The 25,437-nt window shown below is 37.8% G+C and overlaps 1 protein-coding gene across 1 annotated transcript in view; it reads left to right on the top strand.

Annotated features, from left to right (window-relative positions):
* LOC126184900 (synaptojanin-1) overlaps positions 1-25,437 on the top strand; it is a 133,369-nt gene that overhangs the window by 97,028 nt on the left and 10,904 nt on the right. The window contains exons 13-18 of the mRNA XM_049927547.1: positions 4,934-5,121; positions 5,942-6,087; positions 9,911-10,048; positions 17,821-17,995; positions 20,347-20,537; positions 21,377-21,556. Coding sequence (XP_049783504.1) covers positions 4,934-5,121; positions 5,942-6,087; positions 9,911-10,048; positions 17,821-17,995; positions 20,347-20,537; positions 21,377-21,556 — 1,018 coding nt within the window. The remainder of the gene's footprint in view (positions 1-4,933; positions 5,122-5,941; positions 6,088-9,910; positions 10,049-17,820; positions 17,996-20,346; positions 20,538-21,376; positions 21,557-25,437) is intronic.

Genomic DNA, 25,437 nt, shown 5'->3' with positions numbered 1-25,437 from the left:
AAGTAAATTTGCTGTTTAGTTTTTTTACTGCAGAACACACAATAAAGGTGGTGGCGTTGCCATCTACTTGAGAAAATGTAAGTTCATAACCACCACAGAACAAGTGTTGACAGAGATTTTGAAATTGCAATTGTTAAAATCACATTTTGCACTGTTCTTTCTATGCCATAGGTGTATATAGATCACCCTGTGGCAACATTGATGCTTTTCTGAAATCACTTGATAGAGTTTTAAGTAAATTAATGTCAGGCTGTAGAAGTGTAAATCTTGTCATACTGGGAGATCTGAACATCAGCACTTTACATGATGGTCAGGAAAGCAAACGTTCTACAGATTGTATCTTGTCTTATGGGGCTAAAGATCTTCTTGGATTAGCACCCACAGGGATAGCTAACACACATAGTAGTTCAGTTTGTCATGTTGTTATAAATTATGATCACATCATCTCAACAGACATAATAAATGGTCACCCCTCAGATCATTTAGGCCAAACACTAGTGTTAAATTATATAATATCAAATTCAGACTGAGTGTAAGAGCACAGGCGAATATTATCTGAAAACAACATTGCTACATTAAGACATAGTTTGTCTCAGTAATCATGGGAATCCATAATGACTACCATTGGGGCCAACAATAAATGGAACATGTTCACTGAAACTACGACTGGGCACTTACATAGAGCCATGCCATTAAAAACAGTGAATATCCAGAAAAATCAACCTTCAAAATCAAAACCTGTGCGATTAGATTTTAAAACAAAAGATCTGAAAGAAAAAATGGAAAACATATGTAGTTTACACAGACTGACTAACTCGGAGTTACAGAAAGAACTCTACAAGCAGTACAAATGTAAGTACCGCAAAGAAGTCAGGAGATTAAAATTGGAAAGAATCAGCCAACAGGTACGAGGTTCAGATAATGTTTCAAAGACTTGCTGGTCAGTTGTAAATTAGGTCAAAAACAATGAAACAGAACTAAAATCAGTAATGTACAATTAACTGTGAATAATAAAGATATCTCTGATCTTCTTCTAGTCAGCAATATTTTTAATAATTACTTCATAGATACTGTTGAAAATGATCTCTCTATGAAACAGGATATTCAGCACTAATTTGAGTCCTGTAACATACAGAACTGTAGTGCACTACCCCCAGTAAGCATATATGACAATCTGCAGATTATTGATAACTTCAGAAACAAAAAATCAGCAGGATTAGATGAAATTTCTCCAAATCTATTGAAGAAATACAAACATGAACTAATGAAACCACTACTTCATCTAATAAACTGTGTTCTTGAAGATGGTGTGTTCCCTGACGAGTTGACACTTTCTGTAGTGAAACCAATGCACAAAAAGGGGGAAATAAAGCATGTACAGAACTACAGACCAATTGCCCTGATCTCAGCTTTCAGCAAGCTGATAAGAGAAAATAATATTTAAAAAAAACTTGGAACATTACAACAATGCTGACATATTAAGCAATTTCCAGCATGGTTTCAGAAGAGGCCGAAATACCATGTCAGCAGCAGTACAATTTCTCCATAATGTACTTGAAAAAGTAAATGAAAACTCCCAAGCAGCAGGAGTATTCCTGGACCTCTCAAGGGCTTTTGATAGGGTACATCATGATATGCATGTATCAAAAATTGTAAAGAGTGGTGTCACTGGAAAAGTCATGCAATTGCTAGAAACATATTTAAAGGGTAGACAACAGTGCACAGAGATTACTTACTCTAAAGGAGAAATACTGGAGAGCAAAAGGTCAAGTATAAGAACTATACATTTCGGTGTTCCTCAGGGATGCATTTTAGGTCCAGTCCTAGTCATATGCCATGTAAATAATTTTCCAAGTCCTCTTGACAATAAACAATTGACCACCATGTATGCAGACAATACATCTGGCGTCTGCTATGCAGACAGTGAGCCCAGCCTAGTTGAAAAGATACATAAATTTATTGAAAAGGCAGGAGCTCTTTTTTGAAAGAGAGAACCTAAAAGTAAACAGAGAAAAAACTAATATTATTCCTTTTAAACCAAATGGTCCAAACAGACAAAATACTGTGATTGATGAAATTTTACCAAAACCCTGTACAGATTATAAAATCTTGGGTTTATGCACAAATGATCGACTTTCGCGGAAGGAGCAAGCTGATTATGTCTACTGCAGAAGCAATCCTTGAGGCTCATAGCAAAAGTAAAACCAGGAACTTCTTGCAAACCTCTATTTATTAGACACAATATTCCCACAGTTTATGCCATGTATATACTAGAAACTATAATGCTAGTGAAAGAAGACACTAAGGTCACAAAAAGAAACATGGATATTCACAACTATGAAATAAGGCATAAAAAAGATTTTCATATGGTTAACAGAAGATTAACTTTAACAGCGAAAAGTCCCTATGTCAAAGGAGCTGGTTTTAATAACTTGTTACCAAATGAAGTTAAGATATTGACAGGGGATACTTTTAAAAAGGGAGTCAAGCAGTGGCTTATCTAAAAATGCACTTATAACTTGAATTTAACATGACTTACAGTGTAATAAGAAATAATGTAAACTAAAAATATTGTAATTGTAAAATCTTTGTACTTTGTTGAAAATGCACATGCATGTAAAATTATGTGTTAAGAGCAATGAATTGAATTGAACTGAAGTGAACAGAAGTTTTATCATTTTGACATGCTGCTACCAAACTCAGCAGCCAATTGGAGAGAATGACCAAGATTTAGGTGGTCTTTCTCACAGTGCATATACCAAATAAACCATCTGTCATCGGTGCCTCACACCACATTACGTCACCTTCCTACTGCTGCCTTCTCAACTGCTCTAAGAAGAGCTTCTTGTAACTGAATGTAATGTACTGAGGCTGGTGAACCACAACTGTCTGTATGGTGACAACTCCTCATAGCATATAAGTTCTTAGCTAATCCATGATCACCAGTATTGTGCCCATGGAACAGACTTTCACAGAGTCTCCATGAGTGAGAAAGAGAAAGCATTCTAGAACATCAAAGACATTCTTTGTCTAAAACACTCACAGAATGAAGTGATATTTACCTGGGTACAAGGATATGTACTAATTTAAGGAAATGAAATGGCAGATCCAGTAGCCAAGGAGACCTGCACCCTACCTACAGTGGCACCATTAAAGTCCCTCTACATCCAGTGGTGTAACTGTTGAAGCAAAGGACCATGCATCTTCGGCAGGCAGATCATGGTACAGCTCCTTCGAGTCACTGAGGCTGAATGAAGTTTTCTTTACATGTCTAGGAATCTCCTCCAGCGAGGGGATCCAACACTGTGCAGTGCATTTAATGTACCACTGACAGTATATAGCATTTTAGTTGAATGTATGATGTGTGATCAAAAAACGTGATGAATAATTGTATTAGAAACAAAGTAATATTCTTACATGGCATTTGATTTAATCTCCATCAAAGCATATCACAATACTGAATACATGACAGGATGCACTTCCGGAAGGCTTCTTTTGGAAGGCATTCTGCTGCTCCGTGATGGCCCTCTTAATGTCAGGAATGGCAACAAAACAGATTCCTTTAAGCACAATTTTAATTTTTGGGAAGAGCCAGAAGTTGTATGGTGCTAAAGTTGCTGAGTAAAGTGGATGTGGTCAGACAGGAACACTTTCTACGGCCATATCTTGCAAATCAAAATCGAGGTGTGGCACAGGGCATTGTCATGATGAAGGAAGAAATGATTGGCCCATTTTTCTGGCCTCTTTCTTTGTACATCATTTTGCAAACATCACAGTACACCCTTCTAAAATTTGCTCTTTACGCCTTTGAATTAACTCTTCGCACTGTACCCTCAGTATCGGGAAAACGGAGCATGGCTTTCATATTTTGGCTGATGTGCCTTTCTAGGATGAGGAGGTTCACTGCGTTTGCATTGGGAACACCGAATTTTCATCTCGGGGTGTATCCATAGACCCAAGTTTCATCTCCAATTTTTCGACAATTAATTGTGCAGTATATTCTTGTAACAGATAAAGTTATCTCTTATGAAGAGTTTCTGTTTACTTTCTTACGTCTCTTGTGGAATAATTTTGTGGTGTAACTCACCACTTAGAAAGAAAATATTGATTGCACAAAAACGAACAGTAAGAATAAAATGTAGTGTTCGCCCACAGTCATCATGTAGTTATCTCTTCAAGTACTTAAGCATTTTAACTGCACCATCTCAATGCATATATTCACTAAAGAAATTCACCATAAATAATCTATGACAATTTGAGAAGGGCAGTGATGTTCATGCGCATAACACTAGAGGAAAAATCGACCTATGTTGCCTATTATTAAAGCTGTCAGTGGCCAATAAAGGAATTCAATATGCAGCAACAAAAATTTTTTGTTGTTTCCCAGTAACAGGAAATGTCCGACAAGCAGCAAAGGAAGTTGTAAAGCTAACCTAAAATCATTTGTTCTGGACAACTCGTATTCATGGACGAATTTCTGTTTAAAAACTGGTAGCCCGAGAGGGAAAAAAAGCAACCTTCTTTTTATGTGTTGTTGTATGAGTAGGACTAAAAAGTGAAGTGTTCATTAATGGTAACACTAATCATTGGTCATAACATGTTAATTGACTTGTTCAACATCATTTTGATAAAAGAATCATTCAAATGATCTATGGAACATGTAACTAACTACACAATTATATGAAGCATTCTGTTGTATGCTTCAACCTAGTTGAATAGTACATCACAGTTCATTTTTATGTGATTGTATAACAGCTATTTATATAAATAACATGCTGTCATTGGTTTCTCCTTTACATTCATGCTATGACTTCATACTTTCTTCCAGTTATAAACTCAGTACATTATCCATAAACTTACTCCAATTTTTATTTTTGTTAGTAAAATTTATGATTTACATTATGGAATAAATGCGAAAAACAATTTTTTTCAGTTCAGAAAATGCAAAAGCATGGGCTGAAGAACTACAGAAAGTCTTGTCCAGAGATTCGCAGTATGTTTTAGTAACATACATGCAGTTAGTTGGGGTTTGCCTGTATTTATTTATTCGACCTGAACATGCTCCTCATATAAGAGACGTTGCTGTGGACTCTGTGAAGACAGGGTTAGGTGGTGCTACAGGTTGGTTGTCAATAAATTATCATTACTTTTCTGATACTTACAGGATACCTAAGCTGTTTGACACATTTCTAGCCATGTTTGCAACCTCAGTTAAATTTCTATTTAGTAAAACCATGATTTTCTCCATCTTTGTGCATTAATTAAAATTAACAGAGTAATTTTAAATGCATATACAAATCAAGTGTCATACTACTGACTTGAGCCATTGTTATATTGTGGGTTTACTGTACTTCTCATGTATTAATGTATTCTGAGCAATAGTGTGTGATATTCTACCTGCAGATTATGTGAAAAATAATAAATATAAATCAAAATGATTACCTGGAATGACTCTTTCATCTTTCAGCGAAGTGTTTGCTGTAATTCATTTTTCTGAGAGATTAAAAATGTGCACTGTACTAAAAGTTTAATGTTGACTCTTGCTTTTGTGGTTAATGCTTTTATCATTTAAGCTATCTGAGTATACCACATGACCCAGCTCAAAGCTTTATCCTACTTTCCAAATTCCTGGTGAGAGGATTGCCCGTGAAAAGCAAAAGTTCTTTTAGATAGGTTCAAATAAGGAAATGTTTCTGTTAGTATAGTTGAAGAAGTAAAAAGTCACAAAAATATCTCTGGGGGAGGGGAATTAAAAGAAAAGCAAAGTAGTGATTTATTTGATGAACGAATTTTCCCAAACGCTATTCATATACCTCCATTAACTGAAAATTGTGTGTCTTTCCTGTGTAATAAATACATACTATTTGTTAGGAATTGACATTTTTCCATTTCTATATTACGTTTTTTATACTTATTGCAACTTTTATTCTTTTCCTCACAGGGAATAAAGGAGCTTGTGCAATTCGCTGTGTATTCTACAGCACATCACTGTGTTTTGTTTGTGCACACTTTGCTGCAGGACAGTCACAGGTCACTGACAGGAATGCTGATTATGCAGAAATCACCAGAAAAATTAATTTTCCAATGGTATATACATATAGATTTCTAATATAAGTACACAATAAATATATAAAATTTCTCTGGTAGTTTCATTTGTTATTTTTGTATGAATTGTTATTTATGTGATTTCTCTTTGTTAATTTGTTTCATCTTGCTACTGTCAGACATGAATTTGAAAATTTTCAACATCTGAATACAGTCGCCCTGCAGCAGGTGCGGTTACTGAATAATTATAAAATATGTATAACTGTGTATTGTTGTTGCTGCCAACATGCCATTGTAATCACATTTAAAAAGAAATATTTGAATGAAACGGACACTGTAGTTCATCCAGTTATCTAGACAAATGGTCATTCACTTTCCAGTGTAGTTACTTACGTTTAAATGTTTTGAACCAATTCTCTTTGCTCATCAGTGGAAACTTTCAAGCCCCTTTTAATTTTATGTGGTCTGTAACCTTCCTACGTAGTATAATAATGGCGTGTGACAAGGGCCTCCCGGCGGGTAGACCACTCGCCTGGTGCAAGTCTTTCGATTTGACGCCACTTCGGTGACTTGCGTGTCAATGGGGATGAAATGATGATGATTAGGACAACACAACACCCAGTCCCTGAGCGGAGAAAATCTCTGACCCAGCTGGGAATTGAACCCGGGCCCTTAGGATTGACAGTCTATCGTGCTGACCACTCACCTACCGGGGGCGCACTCTTACGTAGTAGCTGCCATACAGTAGAATAAATGAATAAGTAAATTATTAACTAATTGCTGTTTTCTCCTTGGCGAGTGAAAGCTTCTCTTGACTACTGAACTAAAAAAAAAAAATCTAATATTTCACAATTATTAAAGATGAGATGAACACTACAGAGAAAAATGTTTTTTTTTTTTTTTTTTCTTCTTCTTCCACTGAGGAACAGTCATACACGAAACTTCAATCAGCAAAGTAAACCAAAAGATCTACACACTTGGATATAAAGCAGCTCTACAGGCTGTCCTGAACAAGCAGTTGGTCTCAGACTTTCCAGATCATTAATTTCTTATGTGGAGGGAGTGAGGAAAAGGTGTGTTCTTATTAAAGAACCCTGTAGGATATCATTTAGGACCTAGAGCCAAGAAAAACATAACAGAGTAATGCAAAACAGACACTTCATGATCTGATGTAAAGTCACTAAATAAAATATTATGAGAACTTTCTAATTTGCTGTTTCCAAATGTTGGATGGACTCTCTTTTGTCTTCCTACTTAGTATTTTAATAAGTTACAAACATTTTCCACTGTCAGATTTATTCATATCTTCCTTCCGTCCAGATGATGGAAACTGTACTTCCCAAAACCAAATTTTTCTTCTTTCATACTTGTTGAGCTACTGCAACCTTTCATGCCAGTAAGCAACTTTATTTGCTCAGCATTGTCAAAAATATTTTATAATCATGCATTGTGCAGACTGAGTACAACCACCTAATTGTGATAACAAATACCAGTGGAATTAAAGGCACTTAATTTTTTTACTGTAAAAGCAGCAACAGTTTGAACACTGTAACGAGTTAGATTAATTTATTAATATTGCGAGACATACATGAAAATTTTGTACCTCATCTTCAGGTCATTTCTTCATCTGACTAGTGATAAGGCAATTTGACTAGATTCATTAACATCACAATGTGTAAGTGAAGCAGTCACTGTGAAGGTGAAATGCCTATTGAAATATCATACAAGTCGTTATTTTCTACTGCCAGGCAAACCCAGACCCACAGGAATATCACTGCAAACATTGAATTTCACAAAATATCAGCTCATAAATACATGGTAGCAAGAACATCCATATGTGCTATTCCAATTTATAAAATTTCATTAAATTTTGAAGGTGTAGCACCAAATTTTGTGTAACTTCATAAGAAACTAAGTTCTCTAGATAATAAATCTCACAGCAGTACATACAAGGTATGTTCAAAAAGTTTTGGGAATTTTCATTTTTTGGAAATAATCAACATTAATGTTATCTCCTTCAAAGTAATCCCCATTAGATATTATACACTTACATAAAAAATTCACATGAGGACATATCTGGTGAATATGGAGGCTGGTGCATCATTACAGTGTTGCTTTTCACCAAAAATTCACAAACAAGCAATGAAGTGTGAGCAGGAGCGTTACATGTAGCAAAAGCCACAAATTGTTACGCCACAAATCCAGACTGTCCTTCCCTCCCCCCTCCGGATTGTTTCTTGCAAACAGCATTGAATATGTGGGTAGTTCTATTGATTATTTGACTTTTGGAAAGAACTTATGATGTCCTATGCCATGAAAATCAAAGGAAACAATGAGCAGAACCTTTACATTTGATTGCATTTCCAAGCATTTTTTGGTCTTGGAGATCCAGAATGCTTCCACAGGGATGATTGACCCTTAGTTTTGACGTCATACCATACACCCATGTTTCGTTGAGTGTTATGACGCATTTCAGTAGTTCTGCGTCATTGTTGACTTCATTTAGCATCTCCTGAACTACTTTTATTTACCACTATTGTTGGTCGAAATTCCACACCTTTGGCACAAATTTTGCTGTGGCATGTCTTATACCTAAAACATCTGAAAAGATTCAATTGCATGACCCAATTAATCATCATCAGAAACTTCTCTGATTGTGATTCGGCAACCGTTCACAGTCATTTCTTTCACTTTTTCTATGTTTTGATTGGTTGTTGGTGTGTTGAGACATCCAGAACATTCAACATCTTCAACTTCTTCACGGCCATCTCAGAAATGCCTTTACCACTTGTAAACCCTTGTTTTACTCATAGCAGACTCACCAAAAGCAATAGTCAACATTTTTAAAACTTTGTTACCTTCTACCCATTTTTATAACAAAATTTAATGCAAATTCTCCAATCCATTTGTCTCTTTCGATCAATACTGTCCATTCATAAGCAAACGTATGTAACCTTCATGACAACTGGTGACATACTAAGCATCCAGTATGGCTACCATTGTACAGATACATTTCAGACTGTTTACCAACAGGGCAACAATAAATTGTGCGAATTAGACTAATACAGCCCGTGAAATTACAAAATTCCCGAATGAGATTTTCACTCTGCAGCGGAGTGTGCGCTGATATGACACTTCTTGGCAGATTAAAACTGTGTGCTGGACTGAGACTGGAACTCGGGACCTTTGCCTTTCGCGGGTAAGTGCTCTACACTGAGCTACCAAAGCACGACTCATGCCCCGTCCTCACAGCTTTACTTCTGCCAGTACCTCTTCTCCTACCTTCCAAACTTTACAGAAGCTCTCCTGCAAACCTTGTAGAACTAGCACTTCTGAAAGAAGGAGACAGGAGTGCTAGTTCTGCAAGGTTCGCAGGAGAGCTTCTGTAAAGTTTGGAAGGTAGGAGACGAGGTACTGGCAGAAGTAAAGCTGTGAGGATGGGGCATGAGTCATGCTTGGGTAGCTCAGTTGGTAGAGCACTTGTCCGCGAAAGGCAAAGGTCTCAAGTTCGAGTCTCAGTCCGGCACACAGTTTTAATCTGCCAGGAAGTTACAAAATTCCCAGTACACTTTTTTTTTACATACCTTGTATATATCACAAAATAAATGTACATAGCTGGTAACAAATAAACTTAGCATACATAAGCATATACATATAAAATTATGTAGAATGGCAATTAAAGCAGAACATAACTGCATACCATTAAATGAGTGTGGATTTAGGGGGGCAGGTTGTTTTGTATCTAATTCTGCTAATGTTTTTGTATATTAAAACTGGAAATAAAATTTGTTCACTTTCTGGGTGAAAATACATTATCATAAACTGTTGAGAGAGAGTAACATTACTTTTTTTTTTTATGTTTCAGAGCCGAACACTTAATTCACATGATTATGTTTTCTGGTGTGGAGACTTCAACTATCGTGTGGACATGGATAAAGATGAAATGAAGGAATTGATTAAGAAGAAAGAATATGATAAAATTCTACAGTATGATCAACTTAGGGTTAGTAAATTATTTCAGTAACATATTGTCTACTGCCCTCCTCCCACCTCCCACCTCCCACCTCTCTCTCTCTCTCTCTCTCTCTCTCTCTCTCTCTCTCTCTCTGATGATGCAGGTTGTGTGTGTGTGTGTGTGTGTGTGTGTGTGTGTGTGTGTGTGTGGTGTGTGTGTGTGTTTGTATTTGTGTGTCACACAGATAATTTTCAGTTGCGAAAATTGAGATATTGAGCTGAAATTTTAACAGAAGCTTTATTGGATGGATATTGCAGATGGAAAATTCTAGCAAAGCACACCTGTAGCAACTAAGACAGGTCATATGTAACTTTTTTGCTCAAGTTATCTGATTTCAAAGTAAGTTATTTCAAAATAATTATATTGATTGATGTTCACTCATGCTTCAGACATTCAAATCAACCTTAGTAACCAATTGAATGTAAATAGTATTGTACTGGTTCAGTTGGTGAAATGATGTTGGCTGTCTTTGTGAAAAATAAAAAATATTTTAATGTGCATTCGCATAACTACTACTGGACATTTATTTGTACATAATTATTGTTCCATAGACAGATACCTAGCTACTAAAAATTTGAAATGTGTCTACAGGTGCAACAGCCTCACAGACTAGACTATTGATAGATTGATACATGCCTATTTCAGGTCAGTAACAACATGCTGATTTCTTAACTGTCAAGCTCAAATGAATCAGCTGTGTGAAGATTTGTGCTGAAAGGTTCCTTTAAAAATTGCTGCTAATTTCTTGTCAGTCATATTCAACTGGCAATTATTCTCAAAGTCATGCAGTCAGCCCATGGAAAAAGTATAATGCTGTCGATTGCTGTGAGCACTTTCCAGTTTTAAACATCATATATTTCTCCACTGCAACATTCATATAGCTTGGTGCTCATTCTGTTTCACCATTAGGTAGTAGTAATTCTGCTGTGGTTTGTGACAAATTGTGGGGGCTGCTTTAGCCAAAAGAAAAGTCTGGTTGATTGTTAAGTGCAGTGAGGTATTTGGTTCTTCCACTTAGTGGAACTGTTAATCACAGTAACAATATGGGTGAAGATACTAAAATAACTGGTTGTAAACCATTGTTAAAAAAATATACACACATCAAAAAAAGTTTTACATCACCTCAGTTCCCAGAGCTCTTGAAGATAGACGTTGACTGTGAATATTGTATCACAGACACAGTACCTTTGACTGTTCAGAGATGTCACTAAACCTGCGCAAAGATGTAAACAACCATGCATGAGCAGGGCCTCTTAGATGGAGGGGGTCCAACAGCCAATCAGTTCCGGTCATTCCAGCAGGGAGGAGTTCACGGCTTGTGTTGTCTGTAGTTCAGCCACACCTAGACGGTCAATACTGAGGTTCGATCATGTCTGCATTGATACTTTGTGCTCTCAACAAAGAAAGTGTCCAGGCATCTCAGAGTGAACCAAATCAATGTTGTTCAGACATTGAGGAGATACAGAGAGCAGGAACTATCGATGAGATGCCTCGCTCAGGCCGCCAAAGGGCTACTACTGCAGTGGTTTATGGCTCTGAGGAACCCTGACAGTAATGCCATCATGTTGAATAATGCTTTTCGTGCAGCCACAGGATGTTGTGTTATGACTCAAACTGTGAGCAGTAGGCTGCATGATGTCCAACTTTACTCCTGACATCCATTGCGAGGTCCATCTTTGCAACAACAACACCATGCATTGTGGTACAGATGGGCCAACAAAATGCCAAATGGATTGCTGAGGATTGGCATCACGTTCTTTTCACCGATGAGTGTCTCATATGCCTTTGACCAGAAAGTCATAGGAGACGTGTTGGTGGCAACCCGGTTAGGCTGAACCCCTTAGACACGCAGTCCAGTGAGTGCAGCAAGGTGGAGGTTCCCTGTGGTTTTGGGATGGCCTTATGTGGGGCTGACGTACGCCGCTGGTGCTCATGGAAAGCGCCGTAACGGCTGTACGATATGTGAATGCCATCCTCTGATTGATAGTACAACCACATCGGCAGTGTATTGGCGAGGCATTCATCTTCATGGACAACAATTCGTGCCCCCATCATGCTCATCTTGTGAATGACTTCATTCAGGATAACGAAATTGTTGACTAGAGTGGCCAGCTCATTCTCCAGACATGAACCCTGTGGAACATGCCTGGGATAGATTGAAAAGGGCTGTTTTATGGACAACGTGACCCACCAATCATTTGTAGGGATCTACACCAAATCGCCTTTGAGGAGTGGGACAATCTGGACCAACAGTGCCTTGATGAACTTGTGGATAGTATGCCACGACAAATGCAGGCTTGCATCAATGCAAGAGGACGTGCTACTGGGTATTAGAAGTACCAGTGTATACATCAATCTGGACCACCACCTCTGAAGGCCTCGCTGTATGGTGGTACAGCATGCAAAGTGTGCTTTTCATGAGCAATAAATAAGGTGGAAATGATTATTATGTTGATCTCTATTCCAATCTTCTATACAGGCTCCGGAACTCTCGAAACCGAGGGGATGCAAAACTTTTTTTATTGTTTGTGTATCATTTTGCAGTGCTACTTCTCTGAAATCTTAGATGTTGATGCCTTACCCTGAGGAATAAAATCATTTTTAGCTTAGCCTTTGTGAATGACATTTTTCAACATGTTGACCTTGCATGGTTCCACATTCCACTTGTTCATCACTGTAGTAAATGTAAGGTGCTGCACTTTCCTGCAAATTATTGTTCATAAAAATACCGTCCTTGCATCTTCAATATGGCTCTAATTCATAAGTAATTTCCTCCCATAATTCGTTTTACTGTGAAGCCCATGTTCTTTGACATTCATAATATTGTTCACCAACTTCCATTGGAATTCATGACTTCTTTTGTATGCAGAACTAATTTTTCTGCGGTCAGAAATTTGGCTTTACAATACGCATTACAACATCCAAAGTTGCCTACCTTTTCTTTAGCATTATGTCACTTTTGTGGCAGTGCAGACTAGTGTTACTAGTCCTATGACCCTGCTTGTAAATGGGAATGACCTGCACTTTTTTCCTGTTGCAAGTGAGTTTCTGTTGCTCCAGAATCGACGATAAACTGCTGGTAGAAGGAGAACAAGTTCTTCTGCATAATCTTTGTAGAATCGTGTAGGTTTCTCATCTGATTCTGGTTCCTTTTCATTACTAAGCAGTTCTAATTTCTTTTCTATTCTACTATCAGCTATCACAATATCAGCCATTTTGGCATTGGTACAATGATCGAAAAGAGGGATTGTGTTACTGTCTTCTGTGGAAAACAATTTCAGGAGACCAAATTCTGTATTTCAGCGTACTCTGTGTTATCTTCTGTTTTGGTGCCAGTATGGTTACTGGGTGAATGAATAGAGAATTTTGAACTGCTTACTGACTTTATGTAAGACCAAAACCAGATTGGTTGGCAAAATTTTAATTTCAAAGTCATGTGAATGCCTCTCTCATTGCTCATTGTATGCCCATTTTCACTTTGTTCAGCTTTTGTTTGTCAGGTATGTTTTGACTTCTCTTGAATCTGGGATGAAGCTGTCTTAGTTTTCTAATGCAGCTATTACACCACAGTGTGTTTCTCCCATCCCTTAAGATATTGCTTGGAACATACTTGTCTAAGGTATAGTGAACAATGTTTTGTGTTTTGGATTTTTTGCCATTTATGCTTCACATCTTCAACCTCAGCACTGAATATTTGATGCTGCCTAAGATACACTGCAATTTGCATCCTGTCACTCTTTCTAAGCAAAAATATTTTTGGGATGTTCACTAACCCAACAAAACACCATGTGCATGTCACACATACTTTGCTACACTTGTAACTGCTTCCTGCATGTAGTGCATGCGTGACCTAGTAAGGGAAACCCTACAATTCTGCGTGTGATAGCAGAGGTCAAGGAATTTGCATGCTATACCATCACAGAGTAGTCTGAGCCCCTGGTTTAGACTTTGCGCTTTGCTCCAAACCAAAGGACGCTGATCGACCCTGGGTACGATGCAAATGATTAGCATAGCCTGCACCCCACGGGCATCTTCCGAAAGTAACTGAGGATGGCCTCAGAACCCAAGCAACAGACGTCATTGGTGCTGATATGTGCCACTATTTGCAAGTGGTTGCACCCAGTATGCCCGATAGCCACCAACGGGCCTCTTCTGTGACGTGGACAAGATCCCCTCTGCCACACTGATGGGTTGCATTACATCCAGTACTGGCTCAAAAGGATTGTCAATCCTGTATAACCCTGTATAACACCTCATACTTGTTGCTAAGGCGTAAGGAACTAGTCGTGTGGACCTTTCTCTTTTTCGCCTTTCTGCCCAGTGACACATGAACCCACCACTGACTGTCATTCACTGACTAGTAAAGACAAACAAGCAGATGTTGCGCATCAGAAAATGCAACAACATCCTGGTCACCAAGGGATTTCAGCGGCACCAATCATGTCAAATGTCTCATCACCAGCATCCTGATGTCGCCACTTCCTCGAGCAGTAGCCAGAAGCCTTTCGACAATGGCCAACATAGCCTCCAGCTGTTTAAGGACAGCAGCCAGTTCTCTTTGTGGCCGCTCAGAACAAGCACGGTCCCTACCTAAATCAAACTGAATAGAATCTCAAAAGCACTGAGGTGTAACTGAAGATGGAATGAAGGCCAAATATAAGTGAGAGAATAAACAAACACTAAAATCTGCTGTGCAGAGTTATCAGTACAGCTCAAAAGATCTGCTAGGCCTTAAAACAGGAATAAATTTCTCTACTGAAAATGGATGTATCAACAGTTAGTTTTTATTAGAACTTCAGCTTACACAAAAGCTATTGCAGGAAATAAACAAGCTAACTCTCAGGCACTGACTTATTAAACAGAGTCATGTGACATGGCTCCTCAGAAGACGAATTGCCTCACACAGATATGCACTAAGATTTATACAAAAAAGCTTAAGGGCAAATTAGTAACTCTAGTCCACACAGTAAAATACCCAAGTACAATTTGCTTTCTCGTGGTAATGTGTGAGAAATGGAAATTAATCTAAATTACTGTGTGTCAGACAATAGGTGTCCTTTCTGTTCCATGGCAGCAGCTGCACTGAGCATTGTATGCAATGGTCACGAAATTTAAACAGGGTCATGTGAGACTGCTCTTTGGCCAGCAGATCACCTCTCACAGATATGCACCAAGATTTACACAAAAGAACTTAAGAGCAAACTAGTAACACTAGTTTACACAGTAAAATACACACATATAGTTCATTTCCGCACAGAAATAAGTGAGAAACAGAAACTAAACTAAATTACTGTGTGTCAGATCACTGGTGCAGTTACAGATGTCATTTCCATTTTGTGGCGGTGTTTCACGAGATTGATTTTGTAACTCTTTTGGTGTTTCCTTCTCATTCATCCACAATTAACACTGTGCGAACAATATAACTGTCAGTATACAGGGTGTTACAAAAAGGTACGGCCAAACTTTCAGGAAACATTCCTCACACACAAATAAAGAAAAGATGTTATGTGGACATGTGTCCAGAAACGCTTAATTTCCATGTTAGAGCTCATTTTAGTTTCGTCAGTATGTACTGTACTTTCTCGATTCACCACCAGTTGGCCCAATTGAAGGAAGGTAATGTTGACTTCGGTGCTTGTGTTGACATGCGACTCATCACTCTACAGTACTAGCATCAAGCACATCAGTACGTAGCATCAACAGGTTAGTGTTCATCATGAACGTGGTTTTGCAGTCAGTGCAATGTTTACAAATGCGGACTTGGCAGATGCCCATTTGATGTATGGATTAGCGCAGGGCAATAGCCGTGGCGCGGTACGTTTGTATCGAGACATATTTCCGGAATGAAGGTGTCCCGACAGGAAGACGTTCGAAGCAATTGATCGGCGTCTTAGGCAGTACGGAACATTCCAGCCTATGACTCACGACTGGGGAAGACCTAGATCGACGAGGACACCTGCAATGGATGAGGAAATTCTTCGTGCAGTTGACGATAACCCTAATGTCAGCGTCAGAGAAGTTGCTGCTGTACAAGGTAACGTTGACCATGTCACTGTATGGAGAGTGCTACGGGAGAACCAGTTGTTTCAGTACCATATACAGCATGTGCAGGCACTATCAGCAGCTGATTGGCCTCCACGGGTACACTTCTGCAAATGGTTCATCCAACAATGTGTCAATCCTTCATTCAGTGCAAATGTTCTCTTTACGGATGAGGCTTCATTCCAACGTGATCAAATTGTAAATTTTCACAATCAACATGTGTGAGCTGACGAGAATCCGCACGCAATTGTGCAATCACGTCATCAACACAGATTTTTCTGTGGATGTTTTGGGCAGGCATTGTTGGTGATGTTTTGATTGGGCCCCATATTCTCCCATCTACGCTCAATGGAGCACGTTATCATAATTTCATATGGGATACTCTACCTGTGCTGCTAGAACATGTGCCTTTACAAGTACGACACAACATGTGGTTCATGCATGATGGAGCTTCTGCACATTTCAGTCGAAGTGTTCGGACGCTTCTCAGATTCGGTGACCAATGGATTAGTAGAGGCGGACCAATTCCATAGCCTCCACGCTCTCCTGTCCTCAACCCTCTTGACTTTCATTTATGGGGGCATTTGAAAGCTCTTGTCTACACAACCCTGGTACCAAATGTAGAGACTCTTCGTGCTCGTATTGTGGACGGCTGTGATACAATGTGCCATTCTCCAGGGCTGCATCAGCGCATCAGGGATTCCATACGATGGAGGGTGGATGCATGTATCCTCGCTAACGGAGGACATTTTGAACATTTCCTGTAACAAAGTGTTTGAAGTCACGCTAATACATTCTGTTGCTGTGTTTCCATTCCATGATTGATGTGATTTGAAGAGAAGTAATAAAATGATCCCTAACATGGAAAGTAAGCGTTTCTGGACACATGTCCACATAACATATTTTCTTTCTTTGTGTGTGAGGAATGTTTCCTGAAAGTTTGGCCGTACCTTTTTGTAACACCCTGTATATGCACTAAAGAGAAATTCACTACTAAATGTTTAACACACAGTTAGCAGTCTACGGGACAGACCAGAAGAGTGGAATGATGATCTCCCTACCGCCTGCCTTCTACACTACTCTATTGACTGAGCATTATCATCCCCTCTTGTAATCTGATGTACCTAAACGATGATACTAACATTTTTTAAAGAAATACTGAAGAGAGTGAGTGTGTGTGTGTGTGTGTGTGTGTGTGTGTGTGTGTGTGTGTGTGTGTGTGTGTGTGTGTGAGAGAGAGAGAGAGAGAGAGAGAGAGAGAGAGAGAGAGAGAGAGAGAGAGAGAGAGAGAGAGAGAGAGAGAGAGTAATGAGTGAAAATTCTTTGCCTGGACACTCATTTTCCAGTTATCACCTTCAACTCCACCAGCAAAATGTGGATTCAGATGCAGTCTAGGTGTCCTAACTCTGAGACATCCTGAACATATTGTCCAGTAAGAGTTGTGTGACGTAAATGATCTTGTTGCTGCATTGGATATAATTTTCTCTGTGCAAAAATTATTGTATAGTATTGAAAATAACGTTGGTATGCTTTTGCAATGAGTAATATATGTAATATTCTCCCCTCTGTCCCCCCTGAAGTTTCTTTCCTCACAGAAAGTATGTAAATTATTTGTGTGTTACTCTGAATTATGTTAGAAATTCTTTTCTTAAATGCCATTGAAGTGATCATGTTACCTAAATTACTTGGCAAATAATGACAAAAATTCTTTTTTTCAGAATCAACAAGATCAAGGTCTTGTATTCAAAAATTTTATTGAAGGAAATATTAATTTCCCTCCAACATACAAGTATGATCTATTCTCAGATGACTATGACACAAGTGAAAAATGCAGAGCACCTGCATGGACAGATAGGGTACTGTGGAAGCGGCGGAAGCAGATCCCTGACGTGGGTATGACTACTTTTTCATTCATGTGTTTACATTGTGACCTAGTGAGATTAAATCATGAAATGTGGAAGTAATTTTTGTTCTTAGTTCATATTAATGAATACCATAGTTGTTGTATATCTTATTTACAGGTAAAAACTTTTTAAGCATTAGTTTACTGACCTTTCTCCCATATTAATGAACATTTTAATTTTTGCTTTGATCTTACATAGCTTGTTATAAGTTCAGTGTTTAGTTATGAGAAATATTAGAGATGTCTAATCCAGAATAGCTAGCTAGTGAAACATATAAAAATGGTTTTTTTCATGTGATCAAAATGTCTGTAATTGAAGCAAAAGTTAGTAAATCGACACAAGAAAAGAAGAGGAACTATAAATAATTTTTGTTACTTGACTGTATGGTGGTTATGGGCTTTTCACATCATTTCAATTCATAGACCATTATGAAACCATTTAAGAGACTCGTGGCACAGAAAACTTTGTGGTAACTTATGTTGAGACACAAGATCATCGGACAAAAATTAGTCAACCCTAGAGAAACCATTTCAAGCATCATTTAATAGTGTGTAATTCTACCCATGCACTCGATAACTTGTGGTTAGGAAGAGAGTCCACAAGGCTATACAGGTGTGTCACATCCAGGTTAAGCCACTCACTGATGATGCAGTTACACCAAAATGCAGGGGTGCTGATGTCAGCATTTTCCTGCCATTCCAACATATCCCACAGATTTAATATGGAGTTAGAGTCAAATGATTTTGCACGCCATGTGAGATGAGATGTAATAGAATGAAGGAGTGTTCTGACAACCAGTCACATATTCTTCCAGCCCATGAACTTTGCTGTTGTCATCTTTATGTGTCTGTGTGAGCAATGGTCCCTTGCAAAGTGACTGACTCTAAATGTTCATTGCATGCAGTTCCCATCACAATGTTATTTCCCCAACAGATTGGGATGGACCTACTACATTCACTGCCTGCAACAATTCCTGTTGGGTTTGGAAACAATTTTTATTCACAAGCCTTAAAACGTGTCTCTGGCCCCTCTTAATCGGGATCTTTTTCCGGCCGCAATTCTGACATTGTGTTCTGTGGTCCCACATGTTATACCACTGCTTGTAGAAGCTTTGAACAGTCAGCCATGAAACACCAACAGAATCCAGCAACGGTGGGTTGGTATGGGGCACCCTCTGCTGCGCATCTTCAATGCAGGGAATTTTTGTTAGTACTCAATCACTATTCATTAGGTCTCATTATTAAAAAGGAGGTAACACAATAATTCTTGTTTCATGGTAAACAGTCAGTGGTAGATATTAGATATCACAAAGATAATGTTCCCGCATGCATAAACGGCTGCATATGGCAATCCCAGGTGTTTGACGAATGGACATCACATTACCTCCACAGAACCTTATAGGGCTGTCAGTGGTCTACTGTGGACCAGATCATCACCTATTTGACCTATTTGAATATGGTTCTTCAGGAACCCATTTCCACTAGGTCTGTACAGAGACAAATGCAACAGATGTCTGGCTTGTGTCCCTTTGTTCAACACAGAGTTAAATGCTCAGCATGAACCCACAAACACTATGGAACAGTTGCAACGTGTAACATGGTCCAGTGAATCTTGTTTGTTGGTTTAGCTATTAAGGCAATTGTCACCATGGCTGTTGTGAATGGCGCAAGAAGCTGTGGAGACTGTATGTTAGTAAAGTAGTGTCCAGGCAGGAGGTGGCTTAGTTATTGTCTGAGCCATTTACACATGATCACATTGTCTAGCTTTAGTTATCAAAGACTGGTGCATGTTAGGTGGATATTCTTGCATGTCTTTCTGACATTAGAGTACTTCGTTGGAGATGCATGTTTCAACATGACTGTGTGAAATGTCACTACTCTTTAGTTGCCCCCAAATGAATTTGTGACTATGACTATGGCTTGGCCTCCCATATCACTTGATCTTAACCCATTTGATCATTTATGGTATACTGTTGATATCCATCTATGTTCAGTACGCCTAGCACCAACTACCTGAGAAAAATTGTAGGTAACACTGCAAGGCGTGTGAATCAATATCTCTCTAGAATGATTTGACCACATTGTGGTGCCCATGCTGCAGCATGTTACTTTATTTTGAGGATTCACAATGACTTTATCACACAATTTGTACTAATCACTGACTTAATGACTTAATATAATCACCAGGTTGCTTCTGTGATTTAACTACTGACGTAACATTGGTTCTGCAAATTTTTGACAAACATAGATTATATGGTGTATGTTTTCACACAGTATCAAACACGATTCTGTTGAATATTGTTTTAGATCTCAGAAAGTTTTACTGTTTTTATTTTTGCAGACTTACCAAGTGATTGGAATCCAGGAAGGCTTGTGCATTATGGACGTGCTGAGCTGAAACAAAGTGACCATAGACCAGTCATCGCAGTAATTGACATTGATGTGGGCCACGTAGATGAAGAGCGCCGAAGCCAAATATTCATGGAAGTTATTCAGGATATTGGGCCTCCAGATGCAACAGTGGTAATTCAGGTATAGACAATGTAGATGTTGCTTCAATTAATGAGCTTTTGGAAAAGAATTAGCATAAGGATCATGCTGACAGTAATTGATAATATATGATCTCACATGTAGTTGGTACAATTGACTGTGTTGAACAGCATATTATGTGTAACATGTGTCCTGCCCATCACTGTTATAAAATAAAGAATACGAGCATAGTTATATTGTGCCTAGGTGCTCACAGTTACTGTGTAATGTATCATACTGCTGTGTAAATCTATGTGATTCGTAGCTGGATGTGGTATGGGTGCTCCAGGATCAGAAAACAATAGCTGATTAATTGATCAGGAAATGGAAGAAAGTCAATTATTACTTACTGAAAATCAAAATCAATAAAATAACCTAAAACATAATAAAAGCTTGTGAATACTATTTGGAGCCAATGTAGGTATGAGGGTGAAGGAAATAAGATTGCGTGAGGAATGGAAAAAGAAAGGCAAACTTCCATGGAATCATTCTGTGCCCACTCGTCAATTGCTCTGAATGTTTTTCATTTGCTCATGTTTGTCACAGTTTTCCCACTTATCATCTTCCACTGCAAACTGTATTAATTTCATAGTATTGATCTTTCCTAAGTAGTCACTGTCCTTTCTTATTTACTATCTGTGTCATTTATTAAAACCCTTCTGCTATCAGCCACTTCATTACATTGAATCATTTATAGCACAAAACGTAGATACCTTTATTTCCTTATTTCTTATATGCAGAAGATTATTTGTTTTTTTATGGAAGCTGCATGTTCTACATTTTTTACACATCAGTTATATTTGGTAATATTATATCATAATGTCCAAGTACTTAATTCACAGGCAGTTGATTCTGAAGCTACGGGAGAAGATCTCTTTGATGATAATTTCATGATGGCTCTTCTACAAGAACTGAGTCAAATTGGAGAAGTAATTCTTGTCAGATTTGTTGAAGACACAATGTGGGTCACATTTCGTGATGGGCAATGTGCTCTGGTGGCAGCCAGCAAGTCTCACACACAGGTATGTCATCGTTATCACTTATTTACTTAGACATAGTATATTACCCACTAGAGTTGTTGAAACGAAAGGATGCATTTATGGAGATCAGAGCTGTCAACGAGAATGCAAACTTAACACTAAAATCAATCAATTATATTGAGCTCACATGAGAGTGCTCATGGAACAAAATTGCCTGGTTCAAAAGATTACTTACGTACATAGTACATTCTTGCAAGTTACAGAACCTTCCAGAAATCACAAATGTTAATTGATAAATAAATTCAGAGTGTGGTAATAACTGATGACCTTCTCGTTGCCAGCCAGTGAGTATAATATCTACGTCATGATGAACAAGGCACAGCATGTAGCATCGCTCCTCCTCCTCGGAAAGCAGTGATCCACTGTTTCGGAGTAGACTATAACTTCCTGTATCTGGATTAGTGTATGGCAGCATAGGTGAATCCTTGTGTTCTGGTCATGTTCTCAGGTCCCATCATAACCCCCAGCTCAGAAATCACAACATATTTAGAGGACCTTAAACATGGCTGTGAAACAGCAGTTGTGTAAACCTGAAAAGATGTTGAAAAATCAGCCAACCAGTTGCAAATAAAGGTTTATTAACCCTTGACCTAGGTTTTGATATTTGTAAAAATATCTCCTTCAGAAGGAGGCCCACTGAAGAAGATATTTTTACAAATATCAAAACCTAGGTCAAGGGCTAATAAACCTTTATTTGCAACTGGTTGGCTGATTTTTCAACCTCTTCATATTTGAAGGAAATAGCTAAATATTTGTGAGAACAAAGATTATAAATGTTACTGATATCTGTTTCACTCACAGCAATATATGCACTGCTCTTAGGTCCCAACCTAACCACAACCACAACCGTGTAATTCTGGGGGGGATCAAATATTTGTTACCATAGTGAAAAAGAGAATGATTTCAATTTCAGTGCTAGAAATTCATTGTCTTGGTTCTCACCTCTCATTGGTTACTTGAAATTATCATCCCATTGGCTATACAAAACTGATCCCTTGTCATTCTCTGAATAATAGAGAAACACCGTCACGACCGGCAATGTCCCATATCTTCACTTTAGCCAAAAATAGTGGTACCACAAATGACTGATTTAGATAGTAAGCAAAAAAGAAAGTGAGGGTAAAAAGTAGTGTAAATCATTTCTTTTTGTTTATTTTATTTCTTCTTGTATTATAAGAATGTAGAAAATCAATACATGATATAAGTTTATAATAGATATAATGTTAACTTTTTTACACATATACTTTATGTTAATAAAATGGTTAGTAAGTTTGATTGGTCAGAATATGTTAGAAATAAAATTTTTTGTAGCATCTTATAAAAGGGGTCATCTTTTATTCAGGGTCAAATATTCTTGGATAAATATGGTATTTTCTTTGTGATTACTTTGAAAAAGAAAATCTTATATACTGAACTACTATTTTCAGTATAGTCATCACAGTTGTCATTGATAACATAGCATCCCTATCTTTTACCAAAGAGAGACAATAGTTTACTCAAGCGTACATGGAAACATAATCTGTAATACTGATCTGTTACATGTGTCTCAGTACAGTGAAAATAAAGATATGAAAATATAGATAGGAAAGGTTTTCAGAGCCATTGAGGCCTAGCAGTCCTCTGAAGTTACTGTTAATCACTGGACCCAAAAACCTGGCATAGCTGTGGCTTACCCATTAACACAGCAGTGGTGGTGCAGAAACTAAAGAAGGCAGTGCAATGCTGCAGAAGCATGGATTCTGCACCTCCATCTGCTGGTTACGAAGGTTAGTCAGTAGAGTGGTGAACTGTCATGATGTACACTGTTTGTGTGTAAGTGAAAAAGAAAAGACTAAAGGTAGGTGGCTTGTCCTGGCACCTGTTTGAATAACTAATTCTGTTGATTAGGTCTTTACTTAGTATTCTATAAATTCAGTAGCAACCTCCGCTAATGGCAGAAGTAATAGATTATTGTACAATTATGTTTCTTGGAGAAACATGTCTAAAATAAATTATTTAAACACCACATTTTCCTGCCTATGCCCAAGTGCCTCATTTTTTGGAGTCCATTTTCTCGCAGGGGTGTTCCTTATGTTAAATGTGGCACAGCTTCACCTCAGCTGAAGTTATTTACTCAACAAGATTATTCCAAAACCCAATTTGTGGAACACTTAGGGTTCCTCATTGTATCCCATGCTCTGACATTTTATGTCAAAAGTCACAGTGTGTGAATGAATTGATAAATACACTCGGACAAAGATATTTCTTCATCTGGTGTTGTAAATATCTTTTATAATCTAACTATTACTTGATGATTGTTCAAATATATGTTGTAAATGAAGGTCTTGCAACATAGCCACAATCCAGTCTGAAACAAACATATTAAGAGCTGCCCTGTATAGAACTATAAATATGAATCGTTTTATAGTGGTAAAGCTGGCATCAACCCAAAGGTTAGTTTGACATCACAATGAACTAACAAGCACAGTCCTGTTAGAGGTGGTATGCCATTGCGACCCTCAGAAATTTGAATAGATTTACTGCACCAATTATAGGGCAACCTACAGTTCGACGTGGTTTGTGAACCACAGTGTGTAACTCAGCATTTTGTAAAGTTAACAAACATTGTGAGATGTGAAAGAAAAGTGACAGATAAAAATTCTATCACTAACTGGCGATTGAACCCAGTACCTTTGGATCCATACTCTGACACTTCCGCAGTGAACCACATTTTTTGTATTAAACTGATGAATAAATTATTTCATGTTCCTTAATTGATGTACTTTCCTTTCTGCTGCATGTATGATGCAAAATAACCTGAATGTGGAATGAATGTGCAGTGTGACATGTGAATACTGTATCTTTCTTTTTTTTTACTTAGCATTGTGTGTGTTTACCACATTAATTGGCTTTAAATTTAATGCTTACCATAGTCACCATAAATTACTTTCAATCTTTCACCCAGTAAACATAGGGGAGTGGAATACATTGTTTTATCTCTCTCTCTTCATGTTGTATGAAACTAGAATCTTTCTTAATGTGGTTCCCTAGTCCAAATTGTTTTGGTCCCCACTTCAAGCCCTCAGTGTATGTCATTGGGCATGTAAAATTTGCTGTGCACAAATTTGAATTATCAGATAAAGTACCATTTTATAATTTCCATTGCTTTGACATTATGATAAAAAAGACATTTCCCACCTGGACTATTATTAAATATACTGGATTTAATAACAGTCCAGGTGGAAAATATCATTTCTAAAATTCTGTAGGACTGTGTATACAAATAAACAGAAATTTATGATGAAAGATTAAAAAATGTCTTTACACTGTGTTTAGATTTCCATCAGGTCATGTCACTGTAATCGTCATTTTCTTTGATAGAAGTACTGGCAAGAGTGATTTACAAAACCTGGAAATAAATACATCTTTCCCTTGAATTAACATTTTTCCATTCTTTTTTTCTGAAATTGAAAGTGTTTCTCTGTTCTTTCCATTTTCACATTTGCCTTCTTCCCACCAACTACCATATACCTTCTTTGTAACCCTTGTATTTTCATCTTCTGTATGTATTTGTTCTCCATTCCATTCAACTATTTTTTTTTCTTCCATCTGTGTATCACTTGGATTTGTAAGAAGCTTTCCTCTAGAAATTATCATCATGTCTGTTGTATATGTGGTGCTTGTTTTATCAGAATCTTAAATTTCATAGTACCTATTGTAAAAAAGTCACTGATGTAAATATTGTATGCTCACCATTTCCAGGCAAAAACAGTTTCTTCAAAAGCAACACATTGTATGTGCATTTGATGAGTAATATTAGTGTGATAACCATGGAATGTACAGCTTTGTTTATAAGCACTGTGCATATTTGTTTGAATGTTTAA

This window comes from Schistocerca cancellata, chromosome 4 (assembly GCF_023864275.1).
Source record: "Schistocerca cancellata isolate TAMUIC-IGC-003103 chromosome 4, iqSchCanc2.1, whole genome shotgun sequence".
NCBI lineage: Eukaryota > Metazoa > Arthropoda > Insecta > Orthoptera > Acrididae > Schistocerca > Schistocerca cancellata.
This window is presented reverse-complemented; position numbering and strand designations above follow the sequence as displayed.